The sequence below is a fragment of the Triticum urartu genome, chromosome 1A (genome assembly GCF_056163025.1).
Source record: "Triticum urartu cultivar PI428250 chromosome 1A, HENAU_Tu73, whole genome shotgun sequence".
NCBI classification, from domain to species: Eukaryota; Viridiplantae; Streptophyta; class Magnoliopsida; order Poales; family Poaceae; genus Triticum; species Triticum urartu.
The window spans coordinates 506,982,150-507,009,730 of NC_141873.1; the positions used below are offsets into that span (position 1 = coordinate 506,982,150).

The window sequence follows — 27,581 nt, forward strand, 5'->3', positions numbered from 1 at the left end:
TTTAACATTGACATAAAAACAATAACACTTCAAGCATACTAACAAAATAATTATGTCTTCTCGAAATAACATGGCCAAAGAAAGCTTGTCCCTACAAAATCATATAGTCTGGCTATGCTCCATCTTCATCACACAAAACATTTAAATCATGCAAAACCCCGATGACAAGCCAAGCAATTGTTTCATACTTTTGATGTTCTCAAACCTTTTCAACTTTCACGCAATACATGAATGTGAGCCATGGACATAGCACTATAGGTTGGAGACGTATCAGGCCACCAGGGAGCGACAAACTGAGGGGGCGCGCCCCACTCCCTCGGTGCACCCTCTGAGCTTGTGGGCTCCATGGCAGGCCTTCGGTGCTCATCTTCTGCTATATGAACCCATTTGCCCTAGAAAAAAATAAGAAGACTTTTGGCACGAAGCGCCACCGTCTCAAGGCAAAACCTGGGCAGGAGCAATTTTGCTCTCTGGCGGAGCGATTCCGCCAGGGTAACTTCCCTCCTGGAGGGGGAAATCGAAGCCATCGACATCACCAACGATCCTCTCTTCATGGAAGGACCAATCTTCATCAACATATTCACCAACACCATCTCATCTCAGACCCTAGTTCATATCTTGTATTCAATCTTTGTCCCCAAATCTCATATTGGTACACGTGGGTTGCTAGTAGTGTTGATTACATCTTGTAGTTGATGCAAGTTGGTTTATTTGGTGGAAGATTAAGTGTTCAGACCCTCAAGTATATTCAATACACCTCTGATCTTGAACATGAATATGATTTGTGAGTAGTTACTTTTGTTCTCGAGGACATGGGAGAAGTCTTGTCATAAGTAATCATGTGATGTTGGCATTTGTTTGATATTTTGATTATATGTATGTTGTTGCTTCCTTTAGTGGTGTCATGTGAACGTCAACTACATGACACTTCACCATACTTGGGCCTAAGGGAAGACATTGTGGAGTAATAATTAGATGATGGGTTGCTAGAGTGGCCGAAGCTTAAACCTTAGTTTATGCGTTATTCAGTAAGGGGCTGATTTGGATCCATATGTTTCATGTTATGGTTAGATTTTTCTTAATTCTTATTTCGTAGTTGCGGATACTTGCGAGAAGGGGTAATCATAAGTGGGTTGATTGTTCAAGTAAGAACATCACCCAAGCACCGGTCCACCCACATATCAAAATATCAAAGTAGTAAACACGAATCAACTAAACATGATGAACGTGACTAGATGACAATTCCCATGTGTCCTCGAGAGCACTTTGCTTTACATAAGAGAATGTTCCTGCTTGTCCTTTGCTATAAAGGATTGGGCCACCTTGCTGCACCTTGTTACCATTGTTACTTGTTACTTGCTACGAATTATCCTACTACAAAACTATATGTTACCGTTACTTCCAGTGCTTGCAGAAAATACCATGCTGAAAACGGCTTATCATTTCCTTCTGCTCCTTGTTGCATTCAACACTCTTACTTATCGAAAGGACTACAATTGATCCCCTATACTTGTGGATCATCAGTATGCATCAACACAATGAGATGAGACATGCAACACATACTATACAACACCCATTTTGTTCTTTTTTTAGCTGGAGAAGCTTTTCATTTTGCATCATTATTGGGGTCTACTCTAGTTACATGAAAAACCGTGAACACACGTCACGTTTATTGGATAGCTAAGGTGCATGCATGCCCAAGCACCATGCAAGCTGCAGAGAGTTCTATCACTGGCTAGCCGACAATGCGTCGCCCCCCTCCATCTGGCACATTGTCGGCAGCTGTGCCACCGGATGGTGCGCCTTTGCCACCTTTGGGCTGGCCGCTTGCTGCTCCACGCTAACATGGTATGGGCTGTCGTAGCCTTGTTGCTCTTGTCCTGATTGTTGCCCTTGTCCTGGTTGGTGTCCTTGTCCTAACTGTTGCCCTTGTCCTGACTGTTGCTCTTGTCCTGGCTGCTGCAGAGAAGTTGGGTAGTATCCTTGTTGCCCTTGTCCTAGTTGTTGCGCTTGTCCTATTTGTTGGCCTTGTCCTGGTTGTTGCGCTTGTCCAGAAGTTGGGAAGTGCCCTTGTTGCCCTTGTCCTGGTTGTTGCCCTTGTCCTGGTTGCTGTGGAGAAGTTGGATAGTACCCTTGTTGCCCTTGTCCTGGTTGTTCCTCTTGTTCTGGATGTTGCCCTTGTCCTGGTTGTTGTGTTTGTCCTGGTTGTCCTTGTCCTGGCTGCTGCAGAGAAGCTGGGTAGTGCCCTTGTTGTCCTTGTCCTGACTGCTGTAGAGAAGCTGGGTAGTGCCTCTGTTGACCTTGTCCTGGTTGTTGCCATTGTTCTGGCTGTTGCCCTTGTCCTGGCTGTTGCGGATAAGTTGGATAGTACCCTTGTTGCCCTTGTCCTGGTTGTTGCTCTTGTTCTGGTTGTTGCCCTTGTCCTGTTTGTTGCCCTTGTCCTGGTTGTTGCCTTTGTTCTCGCTGTCCTGTTTGTTTTCCTTGTCCTGGCTGCTGCAGAGAAGCTGGGTGGTGCCCTTGTTGCCCTTGTCCTGACTGCTGCAGAGAAGCTGGGTGGTGCCCTTGTTGCCCCTGCCCTGGCTGGTGCTGAGAAGCTGGGTAGTGCCCTTGTTGCCCTTGTCCTGGCTGCTGCAGAGAAGTTGGGTAGTACCCTTTTTGCCCTTGTCCTGGTTGTTGCCATTGTCCTGGTTGTTGCCCTTGTCTTGGCTGCTGCGGAGAAGTTGGGTAGTACCCTTGTTGCCCTTGTCCTGGTTGTTGCCCTTGTCCTGGTTGTTGCCCTTGTTCTGGTTGTTGCCCTTGTCCTATTTGTTGCTCTTGTCCTAGTTGTTGCCCTTTTTCTGGTTGTTGCCCTTGTCCTATTTTTTGCACTTGTCCTGGTTGTTGCCCTTGTCCTGGGTGCTGCGGAGAAGTTGGGTAGTACCCTTGTTGCCATTGTCCTATCTGTTGCCCTTGTCCTGGCTGCTGCAGAGAAGTTCGGTAGTACCCTTGTTGCCCTTGTCCTGGCTGCTGCAGAGAAGTTCGGTAGTACCCTTGTTGCCCTTGTCCTGGCTGCTGCAGAGAAGTTGGATAGTACCCTTGTTGCCCTTGTCCTAGTTCTTGCCATTTTCCTGGCTGTTGTGGAGAAGCTTGGCCTGGATAATATGACCCCTGCTGAGGAGATATTACACTTGGGTAATACCCTTGTACTGTTTGTGAAGATGTTCCCCCAAATATTCCTTGTTGGAGTTGCTGTAGTGGCGTGGTCTCGCGAGAGTAGAAGGATCCGCCCTTGGGCGGCACCGCGGTTTGCCCATATTGTCTTGCGACTTGGCTGACGGCGACGGGGCGACACTTGGCACTAATATCTCGGAGCTGCTGGCAGCACCGCATCTGGAGCCCCGTGCTCCATGGCAGCCGGCCGGCCAACTGTTGGTCCACGACCAGCCGGCATGCCTCAAGCGAGCTCTCCTGGAGCTCGCGCTCGCACTGTAGTTGCCTAGAGGCCTCACCTTCAGCGACGGTGAGAGCCACGAGGCCAATGACTACTGTCGCAAAGAGGACCAACCGCTTAGCCATTTCGGTGGACTGTCAGTGAATTGATCTCTATTTTGTGGTGCTCGGTGTTGTGGGTGATGATGAGATTGTGGGGATTGGTTGGGCTTTTATAGGGACGTGGTGAAGGTTCATGACAATGGTTGTGTGTACGGTGATGTTAGTTCAGCCTAAGAAGAAACACGAGAAGAATAAAGTCAGTTGTAAAAGAGCAATTTGCCAACACAAAAGAAGCTGGATAAGCAAGGAGCAATTGGAGCTTTGCAAAACAGATTTTTGGACGGTCTGCTAAAGCCACGTAATCAGTTCAATCCTAATTCTGGCTTTTGGGTACTGTTTACAGAAGTGTAGACGTTTGTATATCGATCTGCTATTTTTATCTAAAAGAAGTGGTTATGCAGTGGAAGGTAGCTTGCATGGATAAGGAAAGTTGATAAATCATCTTTCAAAATCACATTTATGTTTTGTTTCTTTTCATGTAGTTGAATTTTTAGGCAACACAAATGCATGCTATGACTCACAATATCTATCCAATGACTCGCAACATTTATGTGTGCTATGACGCACCGTACCAAAAGCTGGTAGAATTTTTGGGCTTATGTAAACACCTTTCGATGACAAGACTCAACTAACTGAAACCTTTGGTCATTCATGTCTAAAATTAACATAGGATCTTGAGAGAAAACTCGCGTCAATTAGTTTGATTTACACCAGAATAGGGGATTTTTCCACTTCCCAAATGAGTTCAAGTAATGTGGATTTAATTGTCCATTATATCCTCCTCCTATGTTTAACCTCTTATGTTCTTCTATGATCTCCATGTGTTTCTTCCTCGCCCCCGCCCCTCTGCATGTCCATTGTCTTTCCCTGGCCTTTGTAGACGGTGCACTTCTTCTCTCCTTGGCATTATCACTTGCAGGCCATCACTAATACTCCCTTATAACTAGATGTACCCCACATGTTGTCGTGGAAATGTTTTGCAGTATATTTGAATGAAATTTGGTTATATGAAACATTTATATTTGGAGTAATAGTGTGAGAACCAAAACTGAAAACACATATGATTTATTCGGTTTGATTATTGTATATCTGTGAAATTTTATCAAATAAATAGCCTAGTAAAATGAAAATTTTGATGCATGGTTGCTTGTTGAAGTGGACATTTTTCCATGCATGCTACATGCTGAGGTGGCATGCTTGCATGTTGAGGGAAATATGTTATTTAGATATAGAAGATTGCGGCTGTGTAACTGCAACTTTGAGTTGGCTGTTTGTTTCTTGTCGGTATTAACAAAACATATAAGAAAACTAAGCTTCATTATCTCTGTTAATTAATACTCCCTTTGGGCCCATGATTTGCAGGGGGTCTGAATTTCAGCCCATACGCTGGAGGCACCCGAGCAGAACCGCTCAGCCTGAAAAATAAATCTATATGGGTTATTCCGGCGTTACTTTTGAGATCGAACCGGCGACCTCACGCGAGCCTAAATAAACATCGACCACCTCAGCTACATTTCCTATGTGAAGCAAAATGGAATAAATGCTACTGGAATTATATAAGACTCCTTGTCCGCTCGTCGTTTGTAAACCTTTAACTCCATAGCTAGCGTTCTTTTTAGTCTTTTCATGCAGAATGATGATTTGAGGCGTCATGAGAAACAGTTTAGCATACCATCTAAAGAAAGACACCTTAGCTTGGAAGGTATCCTGAAGTGTTTTCCCTTATTGCCTTTATATAGGTAGGTTTTAAGACATTTTTTGATGGAAACGCCATGGGAAAAAATTAAGGCAAATTTTCTAAAATATTTCAAATATAACTTTGATGAAAAAAGGACTAAGAAATTGTACTCGATCATGGATGACGTTTTGGTCATATGTTGCAGTGCATCTCTTTGCCGGACGTTCTTCTAATGGTAGGCCCACTTTTAGAGTTTGGCACAGGGCCCCTAAGTTTGCCGGCCCGGCCCTGACTCCTAATACACATCTTGTGGTTGCTAAATTATGCTTTGTTAACCTTAATCATTGTATCAGCAACAAAAAGAGATAGCCATGAAAGCAAATAAACTGTTGAACAAATAATAAAACAGGCAAAAGATAGATTGTCATAATCCACCTCAACAACAAATGCAGACATCCCCACAAGAAAAAACACAAACGTCCTCAATCCTCCAATGCCGCCTTGCCTCTAGGTTTGGTGCAAAAACTTGTGTATATTACTTCTCGTTCCACTCATAACTAATAGAAACTTGTATTAACAACAAAGCATTCATCACCACTAGAGATTGTAATTGTTTGCCTGAGGCGAGGATGCATCAATGGGGAAGCGGATCAACTAGGAAAGAATTCCTGGAAAAAAACTAGGAAGGAATCCAAGTGAAGTCATGCATGCAGAAAATTTGGCAATAGTTGTTTATTGTGTCACATAATCCGCCATTTATTAATTGTGTTTAGCATGCAATCAATTCTAAGTATAACTTAATAGTACTAAAAATACAATTATAGTTATAATTATAGTTATACTAAGTGCAGTACAAAATATGTAAAACTTAACAACCGCTATGTCTTAACTACAAGTGAGCAAAAAACAAAATGGTGGGCACTCGCAGAGGAGGCCGGGAGAAACCACCGGAGAACTATGTAAAACTTAATGTTGATGCGGTCTTAATCATTCTCGAGAAGAATGACGCTTCAGGTGTGGTGCTTCATGATAATCATGGCAGGCAAGCAACTGCGTTGTAACCTACATCAACTCGGCTACCATGGTAGAGGCTATCGCCCTCCGAAATAGCCTGGTCCTTGCTGGACAGGTGGGGTGTAACACAATTCTATTGAATTCAAATTCCATGATGTTGCCGGCACGATGAAGAATGGAGGCAATTCAATTGGTGTTGCGTCTGCAATTTACGAAGAATGCTCCTTTCTATGTCAAGGTTTTGTGAATGTCAAATTCGATCATTGTCCTAGGGAAGCCAATCAAATTGCGCATATTTTAGCTTGTAATTCTAATGTTTCTCTTACTAACAGGCGGCAGCTAGCAGGAATCTTCCCTTTTTTATCTTAATGAAATCAGCAACCGATGTAACTTTTACACCTTATGAATAAAGTCACCATGATGGCTTTTCCCTTAAAAAGAAAGTGTCAACGCAAAACTTATTCACTTCAAAATTGTCACCATCCAGTCATTTAGAACATGACATTGTACTATCACTTATAACTACACGCCCTCCCATCCAAAATAAATGTTGTGGTTTTAGTTCAAACTAAAACCACGGCATTTATGTTGAAAAGTTAAAAGCGTGCATTTTTAAGTTCCAAAAAGATTCCTTAATAAAAATGTGATGCACTGAAAATGAAAATGAAATGTGGTGATCCATAATTTCAAATCGTGATGTGCCCTCGACCTGCAAATAAAAGCATTTTCCCATAAGAGTTTTCAAGATTTATTTTGTATTCCTGTGCCGTGTACATGCATACATCAGTGACTTTTTTGGGAGTTTTGTGAATCACGCGTTTTAAATTTTGAAAGTAAAAGAGTTACGGGATACTTAACCGGTTCTGCCGAATAAACTCATTTCATTATTCATTGCCTTTTCATTATCACTGTCATTTCCGCATGGAGGATTGTGATTACAGGTCACACTTATTATCAGAGCTCACACATTGCATCGACCAATCAGCTAGCCTAGTAGTAGTACTGGTCGGCGGAGAAGACGCTACACTCCTGGGGCTCGATCCGGCACGCGGTCGGCAGCCGCACCTTCGTCAACCTCACGCGACCGGCCTGCGGCTTCTGCTGCGCCCCCTCGCCGGAGAACCCTTCTCCCTGCTGCCGCTGCGGCCTCTTGTGACAGAGCACCTGTCCTTGCCGCTGGCCACCACGCCCGACGGTCACCCCGTGGTAGCCTCCTCCCTGCTGCTGCTGCTGGCTTCCTCCTGTCTCACTGCCATACTGCCCCCCTTGTACCTCCTGCCGCTGCTCCGGCTCCGTGGACTCGCCGGAACATCCCTGCTCTTGTTGACGCTCCCCCGACGAGGGCATGGACTGCTCGTAGTCCCGCACCATGCCGCGGAGGGCGGCGCAGCGGCACTCGCGGCTGACGCTCTCGAGCTGCCGGCAGCACCGCTCCCTGGCGCCCCACTGCGCCTGAAACAACGGGACGCCGACGGCGCCCTCGCCGGCGCGACCGGTCAGCTGCTGCTCGAGGATCTGCCGGCACGCGAGGAGCGGCTTCTCCCGGACCTCGCCCCGGCACTGCGCGTCCGTGAGGCTCTGCTCGAGCACGCCTTGGGCGGCGGAGACGGACACCAGAGCCGCCAGGAACACCGCGAAGAAGACGAACTTGCCCATATCGAGTCCAGTACGAAATGTGGTTGCGTTTCCGATTGTGGTTTATTTGTTGTGTGGTGAGATGCTGAAGAGATTGAGATTGAAACTGAGACGATCACGTTGCAGTGACAAATTTTGGAGTCTGCTATAAACGATTTCCGGATAATGTCGGATGAGCTGGAAAGTTGCTTTTACTGCCAACAATCTTATCGTGTAAGTATGGATGTAGCACTCAGCATGTAACGTCTTTTGCACTAGTCATGAGTCACGATGATGAGGATCATGTATGGAATTATCCATAATAATAGTTCCTTGAAAAATCTCATCTATGATAATCTTGTTCTGGCTGCATGCATCATTCTGATGCAGAGGCCGAGGATGATCCTCCTTTTAAAAAAATGATAATCTTGTTTGTACTTTGTACACTTTGCAATGAATTTTGAGGGTTTCCTAAATCTGATATAGGAACTATGCAAAGGGTTAATCAATCAGCTTTAGCTGTACTTTTCCTTTGGAGTTTCCCTTGTTTTGAGTGGTATTTCAGGAGGAACTGGCCAACGCTGGGTATCGAAGTTAGAAAGACCACTGTGACCATCTGGATTCTCTCTTCCAAACCAAAATACTTAACTGATAAGACGGGAAGATATGTTAATACTACTCCGGTCACTTCGGTGAGGTGCTGCAACGCTGTCCGACCACTGCCCTATTCAACTTCAGTGTGAAGCCAATAAGAAACTTCCATTGCCGGTAGGGCACTAGCCTGTCGGCCGTGGTCTGCATGCTAGACTGTCGAAATCATCATAAAATTCATGGTCTGCATGCTTGACTGTCTGAAATCATGCTAAATTCCAGTGGAAACTCCCGTGTGCGAAAAGTACAATGCGTGAAGCATGGCAAGACTTGCTCTGGCCGGCGCTTTCTACTTGGTGGATGAGTTTCGGGTTGGCCGGATACAAAGGGTAGTGGTATGTTTACTCCTTTGGCTCTGCAGCTATTGTTCCACCGTGATGTCTGGTTCAAAAGAGTGAAGATGTCACTGTTAGAGTAGAACGAGAGAAGTAATGAAACTGTGTGTCCTTTATTACTAAGATGAGATCTGCTATTTATACAAAGGGAAGAGACACCACTAGGAAGGCGTCTGTTCAGGGAGGTGCCTATTCGACAGGGATCAGTAAAAGCAGGGATTATCCCTTAATTAATAATCATTAATTAATCCTAACAGTCACCACAGAGTAGAAAAATTGACAACTGTATTCGATGCTGAAAATGATGACCCTTTTTATCAGTTTACAGATATATGCTGGGGGCAATCTATGGAAGGTCAAAATAATAATGAAAATTTTCTTGTGTTCTTTGTTTTGACAAAATCGGCACAAGATAGTGTTCCATTGCTTTTGTTTGAGACTGGAACTATATGATAGACTAGTGTAAAGCCTGCGCTTCGCTGCAGATATTATTAGGCGATTTTAGTCAGTTTTATTTTGAAATGTTTATATATATAATTTGTATTTTAGCAAGTATAGAGTTACAAAGTTTAAATATTTTTGAAGTGCATAAGAAATTGAGATGTAAAATTTTGCGATAGTATTTCCCTGCCGTCGATGAGTCTCATAGTCTTCTAATTTATTTCGCTTTTGCGATAGTATTTCCCTGCTGTGGGCGACTCTCATAGTCTCCTGATTTTCATTGACTAGTACTCCCTCCGTTCTCAAATACTTGTCTTTCTAGACATTTCAAATGGTTACAACATACGGATATATGTAGTCATATTTTAGAGTGTAGATTTACTCATTTTACTTCGTACGTAGTCATTTGTTGAAATTTCTAGAAAGACAAATATTTGGGAACGGAGGGAGTACATCATAGGTGCATGGTACACAATTGCAGTTCCTACTTGTATGGCGCCCCCAACCAGCAGCTGGTATTGATTTTCTTTGCCTGGCCATGGAGATCAGACGATGGCTCCTCCAGTTTCTTGCCCTTCTCACCATGACCACTGCCCTTCTTTTGAACCCATCCGCTTCCACTTCCAGCTCCATCAGCACCGTCGACGACCTCCCCACTCTCCTATCATTCAAATCCCTCATCACGAAGGATCCCTTGGGCGCACTCTCCTCATGGACAATCAACAGCAGCTCCAACGGCAGTACTCATGGCTTCTGCAGCTGGACCGGCGTGAAATGCAGCAGGACTCACCTGGGCAGTGTCATGGCACTGCGCTTACAAGGTCTTAGCCTCTCCGGGACGGTTTCACCATTTCTTGGGAACCTCTCCCGCCTCCGCGTACTCGATTTGTCCAACAACAAGCTTGAAGGTCAGATCCCTCCTAGCCTTGGTAACTGCTTTGCTCTCCGCAGGCTCAACCTGAGCATGAACTCCCTGTCCGGTGCCATCCCTCCCGCCATGGGAAACCTGTCAAAGCTGCTTGCTATGGGTATTAGCATCAACAATATCTCGGGTACCATTCCTCTTTCGTTTGCAGATCTTGCTACAGTCACCGTGTTAAGTATAACAAGTAACTCTGTGCATGGGCAAATACCACCATGGCTTGGCAATTTGACAGCGCTGAAACGTTTGAGCATGGCTGAGAATATGATGAGCGGCCATGTTCCACCAACTTTGTCTAAGCTTATCAACCTTCAATATCTGACTCTAGCAGTCAATAACCTGCAAGGTTTGACCCCTCCAGTGTTATTTAATATGTCGTCACTTGAGTACCTCAATTTTGGGTCAAACCAACTGTCAGGCTCTCTACCACAAGATATTGGCTCTATGCTTCCTAACCTGACAGTTTTCAGTGTATTCTACAACAAATTTGAAGGCCAGATTCCTGCCTCCTTGTCAAACATATCTGGTCTTGAACTTATCGTTCTCCATGGGAATAGATTTCGGGGACAGATCCCATCAAATATTGGCCAAAATGGATGTTTGATTGCATTTGCAGTAGGGGACAATGAGCTGCAGGCTACAGAGTCAAGGGATTGGGATTTTCTGACCTCCTTGGCTAACTGCAGCCGCCTATTTTCTGTAGGTCTTCAACTGAATAACCTTTCAGGGATTTTGCCAAATAGCATCAGTAATCTGTCGCAAAAACTTGAAACTCTTAAAGCAGGAGGAAACCAAATTGCTGGGCATATACCTACAGGCATAGGAAGATATTACCAACTCACGATGCTTGCGTTTGAGGAAAACCTTTTCACAGGAACCATCCCTTCAGATATAGGAAAGCTATCCAACCTCAAAGCACTATCTCTATCTCAGAATAGATGCCATGGGGAGATTCCATCGTCAATAGGCAACATATCACAACTAAGTCTGCTAACCCTTTCAGCCAACAATTTGGAGGGTAGCATTCCAGCTACTTTTGGCAACCTTACTGAGTTAATCTCCCTGGACCTTTCCTTGAACCTCTTGAGTGGGCAAATCCCAGAAGAAATGATGAGCATTTCCTCCCTGGCTGTATTTCTCAATCTCTCAAACAATTTATTAGATGGACCTATTTCTCCACATGTTGGGCAGCTAATCAATCTTGTAGAAATGGATTTCTCATCAAACAAGTTATCAGGTGCAATCCCAAATACTGTTGGTAGTTGTGTAGAATTGCAATTTCTATACTTACAAGGGAATCTCTTGCATGGAAACATTCCAAAAGAACTCATGGCATTAAGAGGGCTAGAAGAGCTGGATCTCTCTAATAATAACTTATCAGGACCTGTCCCTGAATTTCTTGAGGGCTTCCAGCTTCTGAAGAAGCTAAACCTTTCATTCAATCATCTATCAGGTCCGGTGCCAGATAAGGAGATCTTTTCAAATGCAAGCGCTGTATCTCTCACGAGTAATGGCATGCTATGTGGTGGCCCTGTATTCTTTCATTTCCCTACATGCCCATACCCAGCGCCTGATAAACCTGCACGTCACAAACTGATTCACATCTTGGTGTTTACTGTGGCGGGAGCATTCATCCTTCTCTGTGTCAGCATTGCTATACGCTGTTACATTAGGAAGTCAAGAGGTGATGCCCGCCAAGGTCAGGAAAACAGCCCTGAGATGTTTCAGAGGATCTCATACGCTGAGTTGCATTCGGCTACAGATTCATTCTCTGCAGAAAATTGGTTGGCCATGGAAGCTTTGGCAGTGTATATAACGGGACTTTTGGTTCTGGTGCACATTTAATTACTGCGGCAGTGAAGGTACTTGATGTCCGACGACAAGGAGCCACAAGGAGCTTCATCTCTGAGTGCAACGCTCTCAAAAGGATTCGACATCGCAAACTAATCAAGGTTATCACAGTGTGTGATAGCTTGGACCACAGTGGCAGCCAATTCATGGCACTTGTGCTAGAGTTCATTCCAAATGGAAGCTTGGACAAATGGTTACACCCGAGCACAGAAGGCGAGTTCCTGACACCAAACCTGATGCAGAGGCTAAACATTGCTCTTGATGTGGCGGAGGCACTGGAATATCTCCATCACCATATTGATCCTTCAATTGTTCACTTGTCAGGACCCCGATTCCAAGTCACATCGATCTAGCCGGTAACACCTCATATCACTTTGCGGCCTCACGCATGGTATTCCCATGGGTGTCGCCTTACCATGGCCCGGGACCGTTTGCGCCTTTTGGCTCACGTATATGATAGTGTCGCTAGCATCCATATGACAGAGAATCCGGGCCGACATGGCTAATCGTGAACCTAAAGCGGCACTAACCTATGGGGACAGGCATACATGAATCACATCGAGCGTGTCGGTCAGTAGCGTGTGAATCCGGGCTGTAGCACTGGGTAACAGGACTCCGGGAACCCGGGCTGTAGCAGGCTAGGCAGGACTCCGGATGTCACCGCGTGACATTTCCCCGAAGGGACAGACAAAGGAACGAAGTGAAACACATGCCGGCCAGTCAAGTGTCCTGAGCAGTAGTGCTGGGCTAGCAGGACTCCGGTGAATCGGGCTGTAGCGGACTACTATGACTCATGGAAGCACTAGACTACATTTCCCCATAAGAAAGGCTGCCAAGGATAAACCACTAGATTGTCGGATCCCACACATACCAAGCATTTCAATCATACACACAATATGCTCGATATGTGTAAATACAACATGGCATCACAACATAACTCTACAACTCAAGTATTTATTCATTAGGCTCCGAGGAGCAAGATATTACAAACATGGGTCTCATGACCCAACAATCATAGCATACAAATCAAAGCACATGCGAAAGCTTAACATGTCTGAGTACAGACATCTACAAATGGAAAAGGCTGAGAAGCCTGACTATCTACCAGATCCTGCCGAGGGCACAAGATCGTAGCTGAGGTATCAAGCTAAACGTCGAAGTCCACGCGAAACTACTAGCGAGACTGAAGTCTCTCTGCAAAACATAAATTAAGCAAACGTGAGTACAAATGTACCCAGCAAGACTTACATTAGAACTATCTACACATGCATCAGTATCAATAAAGGGGGTGGTGGAGTTTAACTGCAGCAAGCCAGCTTTGACTCAGTGGCTAACCTGAACTACGACTGCAAGCAACTCTTTTGAGGTGGCGCACACGAGTCCACATATTCACCATTCAATACACCACTATGGATCCGCTCCCATCTCCCTACGGGAAGGCCATCCATAGCACTCACACTTATCTTGCGAGTTTTAGAGTATCCACTTTCACTTGTCTATGAACTGTTATAGGCAACCCAGAAGTCCATTACCGCGGACACGGCTATTCGAATAGATGATGATAACCCTGCAGGGGTGTACTTCTTCACACACGCTCTCACCCACTTACCGTCGTTTACACGACATGTACTCGACAACCTTCAAGCGGAAGCCCAACGAGGGTGTCGGCCACGGCCTACCTAAACACTCAAGTCTCTAGTCCAGGTTTATCGCCTATCCAGGTTCCATCCGCAGGGAGTCCGGCCGTGGTTTTCCACATACGGCCCCGGACGATGTGTACAGGGTTCCGAGACACCAAACGGGCGCCCGGCATGCCCGGCCACGGTGTATCTACCGCATCATAGCCCACCCCTAGGGTCAGCGCTACACACGGCCGCCAACACATATCCTATAAACACCAGAAACTAGTTGCAACTCCTGGACAGAGGACAAGGGTGATCAAGAAGCCGAGAGGGTCCATTGGTTTCGGGCCCAATGCGTGGTAGTAACTGTTTCATGGATCACAAACACAGAACTCGGATCCTAAGGACGGCTTCAATGAGACAACCCACCATGTACTCCTACATGGCCTCTCACTGCTACCTTTACCAAATCGTGTTCACACACTTAGCTCTCAACAGTAGGACATGTTTACACACCTCCGATTCATCCCCGATGAATCAGACCTGACACAACTCTATGCAATAGCAGGCATGACAAACAAGCATGAATGAGTAGGCACATCAGGGCTCAAACAACTCCTACTCCTACTAGTGGGTTTCATCTATTTACTGTGGCAATGACAGATCATGCAGAGGATAAGGGGCTCAACTACCGCAGCAAGTAACTGTTGAATCGTTGTTGTCCTAATGCAGTAAAAGAGAGCAGGAGCGAGAGAGTGGGATTGTATCGGAATGAACAAAGGGGTTTTGCTTGCTGGCACTTCTGAAGATATCATTGGGTCTTCATCAGTGTCAACGATCACAGCATCGGTACAACGTCTATCGAGAGGGGACAAACACCGGCAACTGAGAAAGAACTCAATCAACACATGACGATATGCAACAATATGATGCATGCTATGACATGGCAATATGAATGTGTTTTGCACTAATGCATCTAGCAACAATTTAGATGAAGTCCATATGGACCAAGGGTTCATATGCAAACTCCATATTTAGCATTTAAAATGCCATTATCATGTTTTCACTTATACAGTGGGTATAAGTTGGTTGAACATGCATGAAAGTAGTATAAATGGATAGATTGGATTTTCTGATAATTTTTCATATATAGATTATTTCATTTGGAGTTACGGTTGAATTTCTATGATTTTTGAAAGTTTTGGACATTTTTTTGAATTAAATAAATCATTTCTGATTTATTTAAAATCCAGAAAGCATTACTGCGTCAGCCTGACATCAGAATGATGTCATGAAGTCAACAGCGTCAGCCCAGGTCAAACCTGACGTTGGGACTCACTGGTCAGTGTCTCAGGCTGGTTTGGGTCTATGACAGGTGGGACCGGTCAACGTTGACTTGACCAAGTCAAAGCTGACACGTGGGGTCCACACCGATTAGCACTAATCTAAACAGAAATTAAACTAATTAATTTTTGGCGCCGGGGCCCACACGGCAGTGGCACTAGGGTGTTAGTTAAGGCGTCATTAGAGGCTAATGACATCGCCACGTCGGCTTCGCCGGAGTTAGGCCGCCGGCGATGGCCAGGCGCGGCGGAGGTGCTCGGAGTCGAGCTGTGGTGCTTCGTTCGAAGCTTGGTTGGGCTCTCTGGAAAGCTGGCGCGACGGTGCGTCGAGTGGTGGTGGTTGTCAGGCCTGGGACGGCCGGAATCGACGCCGGCGACGAGCCTTGCGGCTGCCGGAGTTCGGGCGAGGCCGAACTCGTCGTTGCTGTGGCTCTGGAAGAACGGGGCCAGCTCCTACGTGATCTACACGATGCGGTGAGTGTGTTGGACGCGTCGGGCGGACCATTTGGTCGCCGGAGTCGCGTCGGCGGCGAGCGCAGGCGGCGGCGGGTTCGGGCGTAGGCGGTCCGGTGGCTACGGAAACCTACGGGGAAGAAGAGAGGGATGGGCAGGGTCGGAGGCTCACGGCGAGTCGGACGAGGAGGTCAGCGAGCTCGGAGACGGTCCGGAGCAGCCGGGGCGGCAAGGAGGATCTCCGGCGACCGGCGAGGAAGAGGATGACGTTGGCGGCATCACAAGGCTTCCGGCGCCCTCCGCCTTGGTGAGGAGAAGAGGGGAACGAGGCGGGGCTTCTTGGCGCGTCGGCGAGGCGTGGGGTGGCCGTGGTAGAGCACGGCGGCGCCCTCTGGTGCGCTCGGGAAGAGAGGGAGAGGGAGCCAGAGGAGGGGAAAGAGGTCCAGGGAGAGAGGGGAGAGGACGAGGGGGTCGGGGGGTGTGCGTGGCGGCGACCCTGGAGTTACGAGGGAGGAGCCAGCGCGGCTCGCCGGCCATTGGGCACGCAGCTGCTTCTCTTCCTGGCAGGAGGAAGAAGACAGTGCTGCCCCTGGTGGGCCGGGCTGGCTTTGGCTAGTCGGCCACTACAGTGGTGGGCTGCACGATAAGGTACCTCTTTTTTTTTATATTTCTTGTTTTCTATTATTCTGCAACTTTGTGGCTTTATTAAAAATACTTAGGCACTTCCAAAAATCACCAAACTGCTCATGCTCACTGTATGGAATAAACCCAACATGAAACATTTCAGTTTGAGATTATTTGGACATTATTTCTTATATAACAGAAATAATTCCAACCCAAATATATTATTGATTTAAATCAAAGGCCCAAATAAATTATTTCTATGACTCCCAAAATATTGGTTTGAATTTCACCTCATGCCAATATTTTCACAGAATAACAGGAACATTTTCTTGGACTCATTTGATGAGATTTAAATGTTGGTTATTTTTAGAGGTTTTCTGAGGCTTGGAAAATTCCTCAATTTAAATTTCAATTGAATTTAAACATGATGCAGCAACCAAACTAGTCCAAGGCCAGGGTAAAGCTAGGGCTGTGACATCACTGTGATGTTAAACCAAGTAATATTCTTCTTGATGATAACATGGTTGCACATCTTGGTGACTTTGGACTATCAAAGATAATTAGGGCAGATGAAAGCAGGCAATCACTCGCCGATCGAAGTTCCTCGGTTGGAATCAAAGGCACAATTGGGTACCTTGCACCAGGTATGCTGTTTCCTTCTTACTCCACATTTTCAGTAATTGCTTGATAGATATTTATGCAAGGCTTTATTAACATATAGACAAAAGATATGGTAACCTGCATCATATACCAAACATGAATTACAAAATAGAGTAGTAGGTTACATTTGTTCACCAGTTCAGGTACGCATCAACACAATTAGTAGATTGATTACCTCACATTTGTTCCTCTCCCAGCAGCCGCTTGGCTGCACCGTACATTGTTATTGTTGACTTGACAGTCGGTAACATTGTCTTAAAAAATCAGCCAAAGGATTATAAGAAGCTTTAAGCCTCCAATTCTTTTTAGTAATTATAATAAGCTTTAAGCCTCCAAATCGTATGGTTCCATAATAATAAGAAAAAAAACTGATTTCTTGTGTAGCTTCTATGCGATCCTCTTGTGGTCACCATATCAAATGAGAATCTAAAAAAAATGTGTATCCATTTACCATAATTTGTTGTGCCGAGAATACAATTAACTACTACTCCCTCTGTCCCATAATGTAAAAGTTTTTCCACACTAGTGTAGTGTCAAAAAGCGTCTTACATTATGGGACGGAGGGAGTATATGTAAACGACTAAGGAATTTGAGTGGAATGAATTATATTTATACCATATACTCCCTCTGTTCTGAAATAGTTGTCGTTGGGGAACTTTTCCGACCAGGTGAAAACAGGATAAAGTACCAAACTACCCTCAATTTGAAATTCTTGTCGCCGGGGATCTTCGTCTTACTCCATCGCTCCTCCCCTCCGCCAGGCTCCATCCCACTGCTGCAGCTCCGGCGTCCGTCCGCAGCTCCCTCGTCGGCCGCCTTCCTCCGCTCCAATCAAGAGCCCAAACTCGTACGCAGCTCCCTCGCCGTCCGCCACAGCCTCCAGCCGCCCGCGACTCCTGGCCTTCGCGCCGCCCATGCTCCTCCCCGCACCGACCAGCAGCAGCGCCGCCCGTGCTCCTCCTCCTCCTGCCTGAGCCTTCCAGCTCCTCGATTCAGGCACTGGAGCTCCGGATCCGGCCAATTGACCTCCGTCCGTGCTCCTCCCCGCACTGACCAACAGCAGCAGCAGCGCAGCCTGTGCTCCTCCTCCTGCCTCAGCCTTCCAGCTCCTCGATTTAGGCACTGGAGCTCCGGATCCGGCCAATTGACCTCCGCCCGTGCTCCTCCCCGCACTGACCAACAGCAGCACTAGCGCTGCCTGTGTTGCTGTTTGAATTGATCAAAATTGTTAATCGCCAAAGAAATTGATCGCCGGAGTTGTACCACTTCTTCTCGCCACAGACTGAAATTGATCAGATGTGGTGATTGACCAGGACGTCTTCTCACCAGTCACAGCAAGCTTGAATTGATAGCCAGAGCAATTTTGAATTGATCAGCAAGGAGCAGCCACTGTCCATCTGTTCACCTGTCAAAACTAGCAGATCAACAGTAGGAGCAAGGATCAGCAAGGAGCAGCAAGGATCAGTAAGGAGCAGAAAATTGGCAAATTAGCAGATCAACAGTAGGTGAGCTACTCCATTTTTATGTGCTCCATCTGCTACGAGAAATTCAGTGTACTCATGCTTGTAATTGTACTCTTGCAACAAATTACTCCATGCTAGTACTCCAGATCATGATTAAGAACTCAAGAAAACAATGTTAGTTCTGGCACTAAGTGTGGCTCTGCATCTGTGAGATCACTTCTGGTGTTAGTATTGGGTCATGCAACTTCGGCTAGGATGTTCTTGGTTGCTTAATAACTTAACTAGATAGACATACTTAATGCAAAAAAAAAGCAGGCACAAAGATTTCTTATACTAACCGTGTAGGATATGACACCAACACCAAATCCTTCAAGCAATCGTCCCATATACAGGAAAGAAGTGTCCTGTAAAACAAACGCCGACAAGCGCGACAGGTTCAGAAGCAGCAACAGCAAGTGGTGAAACTAAGCCTTTGGAAAATGCACTACTGTCATACTTTTGCGAAGGAGATGGCAAGCCAGCCGATGATGTTAGGAATAGCAGCAATCATACCACCATCCTAATCCTAATTTTAATTTTGCTCCTAGCTACTCCTAATTTTTAAGTACTCTACAGTAACAGAAAAGGTACTGAATTTTCTTAATTTGATCATACCACCATCTCAATGAATCAATGTTAATTAAAGGAGTACATTTTTTTAATTTTCAGTAGTACAAATTCCAACAACATCATCAGTCCAAAACATTAAGCTATTAACTGAATTTTGTGTGCATAACTGAATTTAACTGAAATTACATCTATCTCTGAAATTAATACCAACTGGTCCTTTGGTCTAAGTGGTGGTAATTCTTGAGTAAGTACATTCTTGACAAAGAGAAGAGAAGAGAGAAAAGATTCATTTATTTTTAAAAGTACTGATGCAAGCAGTAGAGTACACAAAACCTTCATTAGAGTATAAAAAAGTTTATGCAAGCATTAAAGGAACAGTTTCAGTTATTTTAATTAACTGGGAAAGTTCCGGCTAATTTTATTAAAGGAAAAGGTTGAGTTAATTTTAATTAAAATAAAAGAAGAGAAGAGAATAGCAGAGCAAGCAATGCTACTGGTCCAAGCTAATCTGACTGCAAATCATAAACTACTGCAAGCAGCTCCATGAAAAGAAGTACTGCAAGCAGGCTACTCCAACCAGTACTACACTAAGTAATGTCACTTCAAGTAGTACTACACCAACTAATCTCTACTGATGTCATTTAAAGCAGTAATCTCTTCAACTAATCTCTACTGATGTCATTTACAGTATTTTTGTAAACTGAATTTTTTGCCAAGGAAACAAAATTTTATAGCTTCAGGCCTAAGTACAGAATAGCTTCAGGAGCAAAGGAAAAGAAAAACATACCCAAATTTCTGAAGTGTTTCAGGCATCTCCCAACAATCTGGACGGGCAAAAAGGGAGTTCTATTCTCGTCTATGAAATTCATACCAACAATTCTTCCTTCCAAATCAATCAGAAGACCACCAACGAAAATCTGAAGAAAATGGTACCAATGTTAACAAGTACTCATTCAATAAGATCCATACAAAGAATGTGAGCACTTATAGAGCTCAGCATGTCGAAAGAGAAACTGAATGTTGTACACCTCAGCATGTCGTCCCTTTTCGACCAAATTATCTACAGAAACATTGTACATTCAGTTTTCAGGCAAAAATGTTCAGAGATAATTAAGATACAGAAAACTAATTATGGCTGGTAATGTTTCATTAACCTAGGGAACTAATTCTTGCTTTGACAGTAAACGGACAACAATTGACCATAACAATATTGTCATTCTTGCTTTGACAGTAAACAGACAGCAATTGACTAATTCTTGCTTTGACAGTAAACATACAACAATTGACAGTACACAGACTGAATTTATATGTACTTCTTCTTCTTCTTCTTCTTCTTCTTCTTGTACTTCTACTTCTACTTCTACTTCATCTTACATATTCATATCTTCAGGAGAAAATGGATCTCCCAGACCTCAACTTCACTCCACCTGCAGAAGATGTGGATGAAATGGATGAAAATGCAGAAAATGAAATGGAAGGACATGTAGGAGATGATATGGAAGGAGATGCCGGAGAGGGAATGGAAGGAGATGAAATTGTTCAAAATCCAGGTACAGTTACACTTGATCATTTCACCACTTGATCATTCCATCACTTCATCACTTGATCATTTCATTTAATCATTTCTTTGTTGTATGTCTTGGTGCAGGTGCTGGGCAAGTTGGTAGAAAAAATAAAACCCTCAATGACCAGCAAAAATTTGCTGCTTATGTAGCATTGCATACACTGTGTATGAGTAGAGGAGGCACTTTTAAGAAAACTGATACGCAAGATATTGCAAATTTTTTTGGAGTGGGTGTTTGGAATATACAAAGAATTTGGAGGAAAGCAATATTGCAAATTCAACAAGGTCAAGAGGTAGATGTTGCCGATCAGAGAAAAGGAAATTCTGGAAGAAAGCCTAAGGACATTAACCTAGAAAAAATCCTAACAATCCCATTAAACAGGAGGTCTACTATTAGATCACTAGCCTGGCAACTGGGATGTAGCCCTACTACACTTCATAGAAAGTTCATGCTAAATTTGATTAGGAGGCATACAAACTGTGTGAAGCCGGCTTTAAAGGAAAAGAATAAGATGGATAGGATGAATTTTTGTTTGTCGATGCTTGATGAGGCAACAACAGCAACTGCGAGGCCTAAGTTCAAGACTATGCATAACGTTGTCCATATTGACGAGAAGTGGTTTAACATGACAAAGAAGAATAGAACATATTATCTGCTGGATGGGGAGGAAGAGCCTACGAGGCCTATACACGGCAACTGTATTGGCAAGGTGATGTTTTTAACGGCCGTTGCTAGGCCAAGGTGGGACAGCGAAGGAAACGTGACCTTCTCTGGGAAAATCGGTATCTGGCCATTTGTGAAAGAAGTTCCTGCTCAGAGGAGAAGCGACAACAGGCCCAAAGGTACAATAGAGACAAAGTCAATAAAGGTCGACAGAAAAGTGATGAGGGAGTTCCTGATAGAGAAAGTCTTGCCAGCGATACAAGCAGTTTGGCCGGAAAGTGATGCTGGACAGACCATCTACATTCAGCAGGATAATGCTAAGCCCCATATCTTGCCAGATGACCAGGAATTTCTAGCAGCTGTCGCAAAAACTGGACTTGACATTAGATTAGTACAACAGCCTACCAACAGTCCTGATTTGAATGTGCTTGACCTTGGGTTTTTCAACTCGCTGCAATCGCTGACAGATTGTCTGAGTCCTAAAACACTACAAGACCTTATTGCAGGTGTTTTGGAGGAATTTGAAGGCTATGATGTTTACAAGCTCAACAGAATTTTCCTAACTCTAAAAATGTGCATGATTGAGATCATGAATCATGCGGGGGGAAATGGGTATAAAATACCACATGTTAACAAGGAAAGGCTTGAGGGTCTTGGGCAGCTACCTCCAAGACTAACATGCCCGAAAGAGGTTTACACGAATGCCCTATACAACTTAGAGGTAATGGGGAGGGTTCAGTGATGAGGCTTGTTCGGATGCTTGAGATGAGGCTTGTTCGGATGCTTGAGATGAGGCTTGTTCCGATGCTTGACATGAGGCTTGTTCAGATGCTTGAGATGAGGCTTGTTCCAATGCTTGACATGAGGCTTGTTCAGATGCTTGAAATGAGGCTTGTTCCGATTCTTGACATGAGGCTTGTTCAGATGCTTGAGATGAGCTTGTTCAGATGCTTGAGATGAGGCTTGTTCCGATGCTTGACATGAGGCTTGTTCAGATGTGGAGTATGTGTAGTTCCTTGAGATAAGACTTGTGCGGAGTGCATCCCATGTGAAATTACTCCATATGTGTAATACTCCATTTTGTGAGGCTTGTATGTGTAACTCCATTTTGTGATCATTTTTACTCCATATATTTTTTCTCCATTTTGTGAGACTTGTATGTGTAATTCATTTGCTTGTGTGGAGTACTCCATTTAAATGAAAGAGAAGAGAAGAGAGTAGTAGGAGACAAGATGAGTGAATTTAGAGATGAGAAGATAATTTAGAGAAGAAGAGAACAAGCAAAGTAGTAGGAGAGGAAATGAGTGGGAGAGGAGAGGAGTATGGAGGGCACAAGGGAAGTACACTAAACTACAGATGCAAGAAGAGAAAGAGAAGAGAGAAGAAGAGAGAAGAGAAGTCCTGTTGTAACTGAAAAAGTTTCAGTTAAGTAACTGAAAAAATTCAGTTAATGAACTGAAACTTACACCAAACTATTGCTGTCCTACACTAAACTACTGATGTCCTACACTACTGCAAGTGCTATACTACTGCAAGTCTGCAACTGTTAAATTAACAAAAAAAGTTTCATTTAGTTTTACTTAAAGGAAAAGATTCATTTTAAGCTAATGTACCAAGTCAACATAAGATTCATGACAAGATTAACAGTAGCAGAAGCTTCATGTGCTAAAATCTGAAGCTTCATGTGCAAAATTGCAGAATTTGCAAAACTGAAAATGTGATTCAGAAAATAAATAGCAGTGGAAACACGGGCCTCATTGCAGAATTTTGGAGCAGACTACTGAAAAGAGAAGAGAAAGAGAAGAGAAGAGAAGCGAAGAGAAGAGAGCGAGAGTAGAGAAGAGAAGAGTAAGAGAAGAGAAGAGAATTCTTCGCACTGCTCCTCTTCCTACTCCAAGAACTACTCCTACTCTTAACAGAAAGAAATTAAGTTAATTAACTTAAAAAAGTTTTTTCAGTTAATTAACAGGAGTAGTTCTAAGGTGCAGAGTAGTTTCAGTTAATTAACAGGAGTAGTTCTAAGGTGCAGAGTAGTTTCAGTTAATTAACAGGAGTAGTTTTAAGGTGCATAGTAGTTCTAAGAACTACTCCTACTCCTAAATTTAATTTACTGAAGAGAAGAGAAGTGAGTAGAATTACTCAAAGCCTTGCTAAACAGCAAATCCTATACTCCAGCACATAAAAGTTCCTACAGAGCAAGCAATTGGCTTTCTTCCAATTAGCTTGATACTCCACAGATTAGGTTGCAGCAAAAATGCACTACAGAGCAAACAATTACTCCAAACAAGCACTATTGATCAGCATCCTACTCCTGAAAACAAGCACTACTTGCACTTACAAATTCGGTGTTAATTACTGTACAGTAACACTGATCATGGGAGTACAAAAGGTTTAAGTTAATTTAAATTAACTGAAAAGGTGTAATTTATTTTCAATTACTGGACAGTGCAATTGAGAGTTTATTTACTGTCATTATTTAAGTTGCGATACAAACTATATGTGCATCCAAAAGAATTCGGCTATGAGTATCCGCTTACTAAGATTCGGTGCATCTTTTTCCTGAAGTTTAGCCAAGTGTTCTTTTCCTGAATGCTCACCTGCAGCAGCAACATTGCACAAAGAGGCGAATTCAGTCAAGTGCAGAGACGAGTCAGAGGCAAATTCAGTCAACATTTGCACAAAGAACTGTTGTCTCATGTAACTACAGAGGCCAGAGCGCCCTCATCGCCCACCAGGACCAGTCTGTACTTTTGTTTGCACGGGAGTGGTTGTCGTCCGCTTCGGCGAGCATCGCTGCCACGGTCCTGCAGTAGAGCATTCGCATAAGAGCAGAGCAGAGGGCAGCTGCTGCTCCCCATGTTCTCTTCTTCAGTCTTGAAATTGAGAGAGCAAGCAGCAAGAGGGGATGATTGCTGGAATTACCCACAAACGGCAGGCGATTCAGTAGAAATTCGCAGCTGGAGGCTGGCCGAATCGGCTCTGCCCCAAAAAAATTCATGGAGAGAGGGAGAGTAGTGAACTGACCTGGAGCTGGATCTGGACGGAGGAGGTCAGAACTGGCCATGGCGCTCCTCCCTCCGACAGGCTCTCCATCTTCCTCGGCGGCGGCAACGACATGACGAGAGCGAAGAGGACTACACAAAGTAAGAGCGGCCGGCACCACCCCCCTATTCCCGCTGCTCCGGTCCAGCACCACTGCTCCAATCCAGCACTGCCCTCCTCCTCCCGCTGCTCCAACACGGATCGAGCACCGCCGCCCACAGATCGAGCACCCCGGCTGGTAAAAATTTCACCTTTGACCGACGAGGGGGAGACGGGTTGCTAGTTTTAGGGGTGGTGAGGAGCAAGGCTGCGGTGAGGAAGACACCGACGAGAGGGAGAGGGCGGCGACTGGCCGGCGGCGCAAGGGATCTGGGCGGGGAGGAGCGAGTGGTCGGGGAGAGAGTGTTGGCCGGGAGAGAGCGTGTGGTCGGGGAGAGAGCGAGTGCGAGGGCAAAAGGGGAAACGGGAGAAATATCGTAACGTGACAAAAAATGAACTGATAATCCCCGACGACAACTATTTCGGAACAGAGGGAGTAGTTTATAAGAAAGCTAACACAAACCCTTTCTTTTCCTTTCTTTACCAGAGTATGGCACGGGGACAGGAATATCTGTGGAAGGCGACGTGTACAGCTATGGTGTGCTATTGTTGGAGATGCTTACTGGGAGAAGGCCAACTGACCCATTTTTCGGTGATACTACGAATCTACCAAAGTACGTTGAGATGGCATGTCCTGGTAATCTGTTGGATATAATGGACGTCAATATAAGATGCGATCAAGAGCCTCAAGTGACTTTAGAATTGTTCGCTGCTCCAGTTTCAAGACTTGGTCTAGCTTGCTGCAGGGGCTCTGCAAGACAGCGCATAAAGATGGGCGCTGTGGTGAAAGAATTGGGTGCCATAAAACGGATAATCATGGCCAACCAGAATTATGTGTCTTGGTCCACAGTGCAGTAATATTGATTGGACGGACGGCTTGTTCTACTTCTGTTATAGTAATATTAAAACAGCATTAGTTTCTCGTGTATTTTACTTTACCATAGCCGACCGGCACTGTCTGTATCATACACAACTGGCCTGTTCCATGGACTTACAAATTATTGGGCAAGATCTTCTAGCTGTTGGTTCACGGGAATCAATTATGATCAGAGAAAGATCGAAACTGGTTATCTTACACTCAACCATTATATACAGTGGTATTGCATACATTTTTAGTGTATTGTATTCAACAACAACTACGAAATTGTAGGACTAGAACAAGCTAGATTTTGCAGAATAGTCAGAAACATAGATAATAATGTTGATCTTCTTCATGTTAGTTTACAAAATACTCCCTCCGTTTCTTTTTAGTCTGCATATTAGGTTTGGTCAAAGTCAAGCTTTGTAAAGTTTCACTAACTTTATATTAAAAAATATAAACATTGACAATATGAAATCAATATTATCAGATGCACCACAAAATGTATTTTCATACTATATAGTTTTAATATTATAGATGTTCATATTTTTTATATAAATTTGGTCAAACTTTGTGTAGTTTGACTTTGACCAAATCTTATATGCGGAGTAAAAAGAAACAGAGGGAGTACACTCATAACTTTAACTGTATGCATCAGCTACTCCATAACAAAAGAAAGTGTACCAAAATACTACTCCCTCCGTCCCAAAATAAGTGTCTTTTATTTAATACAACTTTAGCATAAACTTGTACTAAATCAAAGACAGTTATTTTGGAACGGAGGGAGTACTTAACCATGGAGTATTAAATTAATCAATATAGATCAGCTCCTATCCCTGTGCTCCTAAATTGCATAAGAACATCTTCATAGGTGTACTTCTCCATGATTTTACTCTTTATGCTGACTATCAAGCTATTGGCTAGAAAATTATCTTCCATCGTATATGTAGCATTGTCTTAATAATCTCAAATTCGAGCAACAACACAGGATGCTTGGTTCTGCTTGGATTAATGTTGGTTTGTTGGCTTCAGACTCACCTCTCTTTCTTTTGTAAGATGCATCAATGGTTTCCCCCTTGACCAGTTTTGACGGGATCCCCTTAACCATCAATGCCTCCTTTTCGAAACAACAATTTTAATTTAGTACAAGATTCTATGGCCTAATTAGAACTTTCCCCAACTAATTAAGACGAACGAATCTACACTAAAAAGACAGAATCAAGAGAGTTGGACTTCAGCTCACCGGATCTCTGCACGCGGCGCCGGCGTCGCCTGCCCGGCCGCGACGAGACGAGCCCAGGAGCCATGACCAGCCTCTGGCCTCCCAGCTCTTTCCGGGCGCTCGCCACCCCACTCGCCGGCAAGCCCCAGTGACCAGTCCGCCGGTCGCAGGAGTCCACGCCAGACTGAAAATAGTAGAAGACGGCGGCAAGACGGGTTGGTTCTTGTCTGCCAGGCAGAACGTGAGAAGGAGATGGTAAATGGGCCTTATGCGGCAGATTGGCGGGGCAACGAAGAGGCGGCCGCCCTACTGGGCCGGACCACTGGCGCATACAGCGAAACTAGCGGGCATATGCAGCGAAGCGGGAAACTGGGCACTATATCAAACTGGACTGAGTACTCTAGCGGATCGAACCGAATCCTGTAGCGAACCGTCCCGAGTTACTGTATCGAAACATGAACATTTTTTAAATTTTGAATGTTACCTAAAACACGAATATTTCACGAAAATCATGTAGAAATTTTGAAATTCCACACATTTTTTAAAACTTCAAACACTATTTGAATTTTTCTGTATTTTGAAACAGGTCCTTATTTAAGTTTTCGAATTTTACCCAATTTTGAAAATACGTTCTTCAAATTTGGGGAGATTTTTTTAGTTTTTCAACATTTTTATTTTATTATGGAAAATAAAAAATCAAAAAGTAAGTAAAAAGGAAAGAAAAAAAGAAGAAAAATGGAAAGAACTGGGATGCCCAAGTCACTGCTGGAGGACGAATATTTTACGAAAATCACATAGAAATTTTGGAATTCCGAACAATTTTTGAAAACTTCAAACACTAGCTGAATTTTCCGTATTTTTTTCAAAACAGGTCCTTCTTTAAGTTTTTGAATTTTTCCCAATTTTGCAAATATTTTCTTCAAATTTGGGGATATTTTTTTAAAACCCGAGATTTTTTTAATTTTCCAATATTTTTATTTTATTATGGAAATTCAAAAAAACAAAAAGTAAGTAAAAGGAAAGAAAAAGAAAAAAACAAGAAAAATGGAAAGAACAACGATGCCCAATTCACTGGTGGAGGACGAATATTTTACGAAAATGACATAGAAATTTTGGAATTCCGAACATTTTTTGAAAACTTCAAACACTAGTTGAATTTTTCGTAATTTTTTTAAAAAACAGGTCCTTCTTTAAGTTTTCGAATTTTTCCCAATTTTGCAAATATTTTCTTCAAATTTGGGCATATTTTTTGAAAACCCGAGATTTTTTTAATTTGCCAAAAAAATATTTTATTTTGGAAATTCAAAAAAAATAAAAAGT

General features: G+C 44.0%; 3 protein-coding genes and 1 pseudogene across 48 annotated transcripts; 2 read left to right on the top strand and 2 right to left on the bottom strand.

Annotated features, from left to right (window-relative positions):
• Window positions 1–1,728: 1,728 nt before the first annotated feature.
• On the bottom strand, window positions 1,729–7,985 carry LOC125537024 (uncharacterized). The gene is made up of 2 exons (XM_048688699.2): window positions 7,217–7,985; window positions 1,729–3,564 (listed from the first exon to the last, which is right to left on the bottom strand). Exons 1-2 carry the CDS (start codon window positions 7,877–7,879, stop codon window positions 1,729–1,731), a joined length of 2,499 nt encoding a protein of 832 aa, XP_048544656.2. The 5' UTR covers window positions 7,880–7,985.
• Window positions 7,986–9,802: 1,817 nt separating this feature from the next.
• Window positions 9,803–16,703, top strand: LOC125533008 (uncharacterized; annotated as a pseudogene).
• Window positions 16,704–17,166: 463 nt separating this feature from the next.
• Window positions 17,167–26,484, bottom strand: LOC125523702 (uncharacterized). 46 transcript variants are annotated; one of them, XR_015607769.1, is made up of 10 exons: window positions 26,283–26,482; window positions 26,078–26,156; window positions 24,064–25,068; window positions 23,745–23,951; window positions 23,577–23,636; window positions 20,125–20,238; window positions 19,840–19,871; window positions 19,599–19,728; window positions 18,541–18,606; window positions 17,167–18,144 (listed from the first exon to the last, which is right to left on the bottom strand). XR_015607769.1 is itself a non-coding variant. In XM_048688806.2 (7 exons), the coding sequence occupies exons 1-6, from the start codon at window positions 24,101–24,103 to the stop codon at window positions 18,572–18,574; spliced, it is 369 nt and encodes a 122-aa protein (XP_048544763.1). In that variant the 5' UTR covers window positions 24,104–25,068; the 3' UTR covers window positions 17,167–18,144; window positions 18,541–18,571. The 46 variants fall into 46 exon arrangements, 11 of the variants coding, with proteins under 11 accessions (XP_048544763.1, XP_048544757.1, XP_048544785.2 ...); XR_015607771.1 differs by having other exon boundaries at window positions 20,089–20,238; XR_015607747.1 differs by lacking the exon at window positions 20,125–20,238.
• On the top strand, window positions 20,259–21,781 carry LOC147992022 (uncharacterized). Its single transcript, XM_087543016.1, has 2 exons — window positions 20,259–20,361; window positions 20,460–21,781. Exons 1-2 carry the CDS (start codon window positions 20,259–20,261, stop codon window positions 21,779–21,781), a joined length of 1,425 nt encoding a protein of 474 aa, XP_087399142.1.
• Window positions 26,485–27,581: the final 1,097 nt, after the last annotated feature.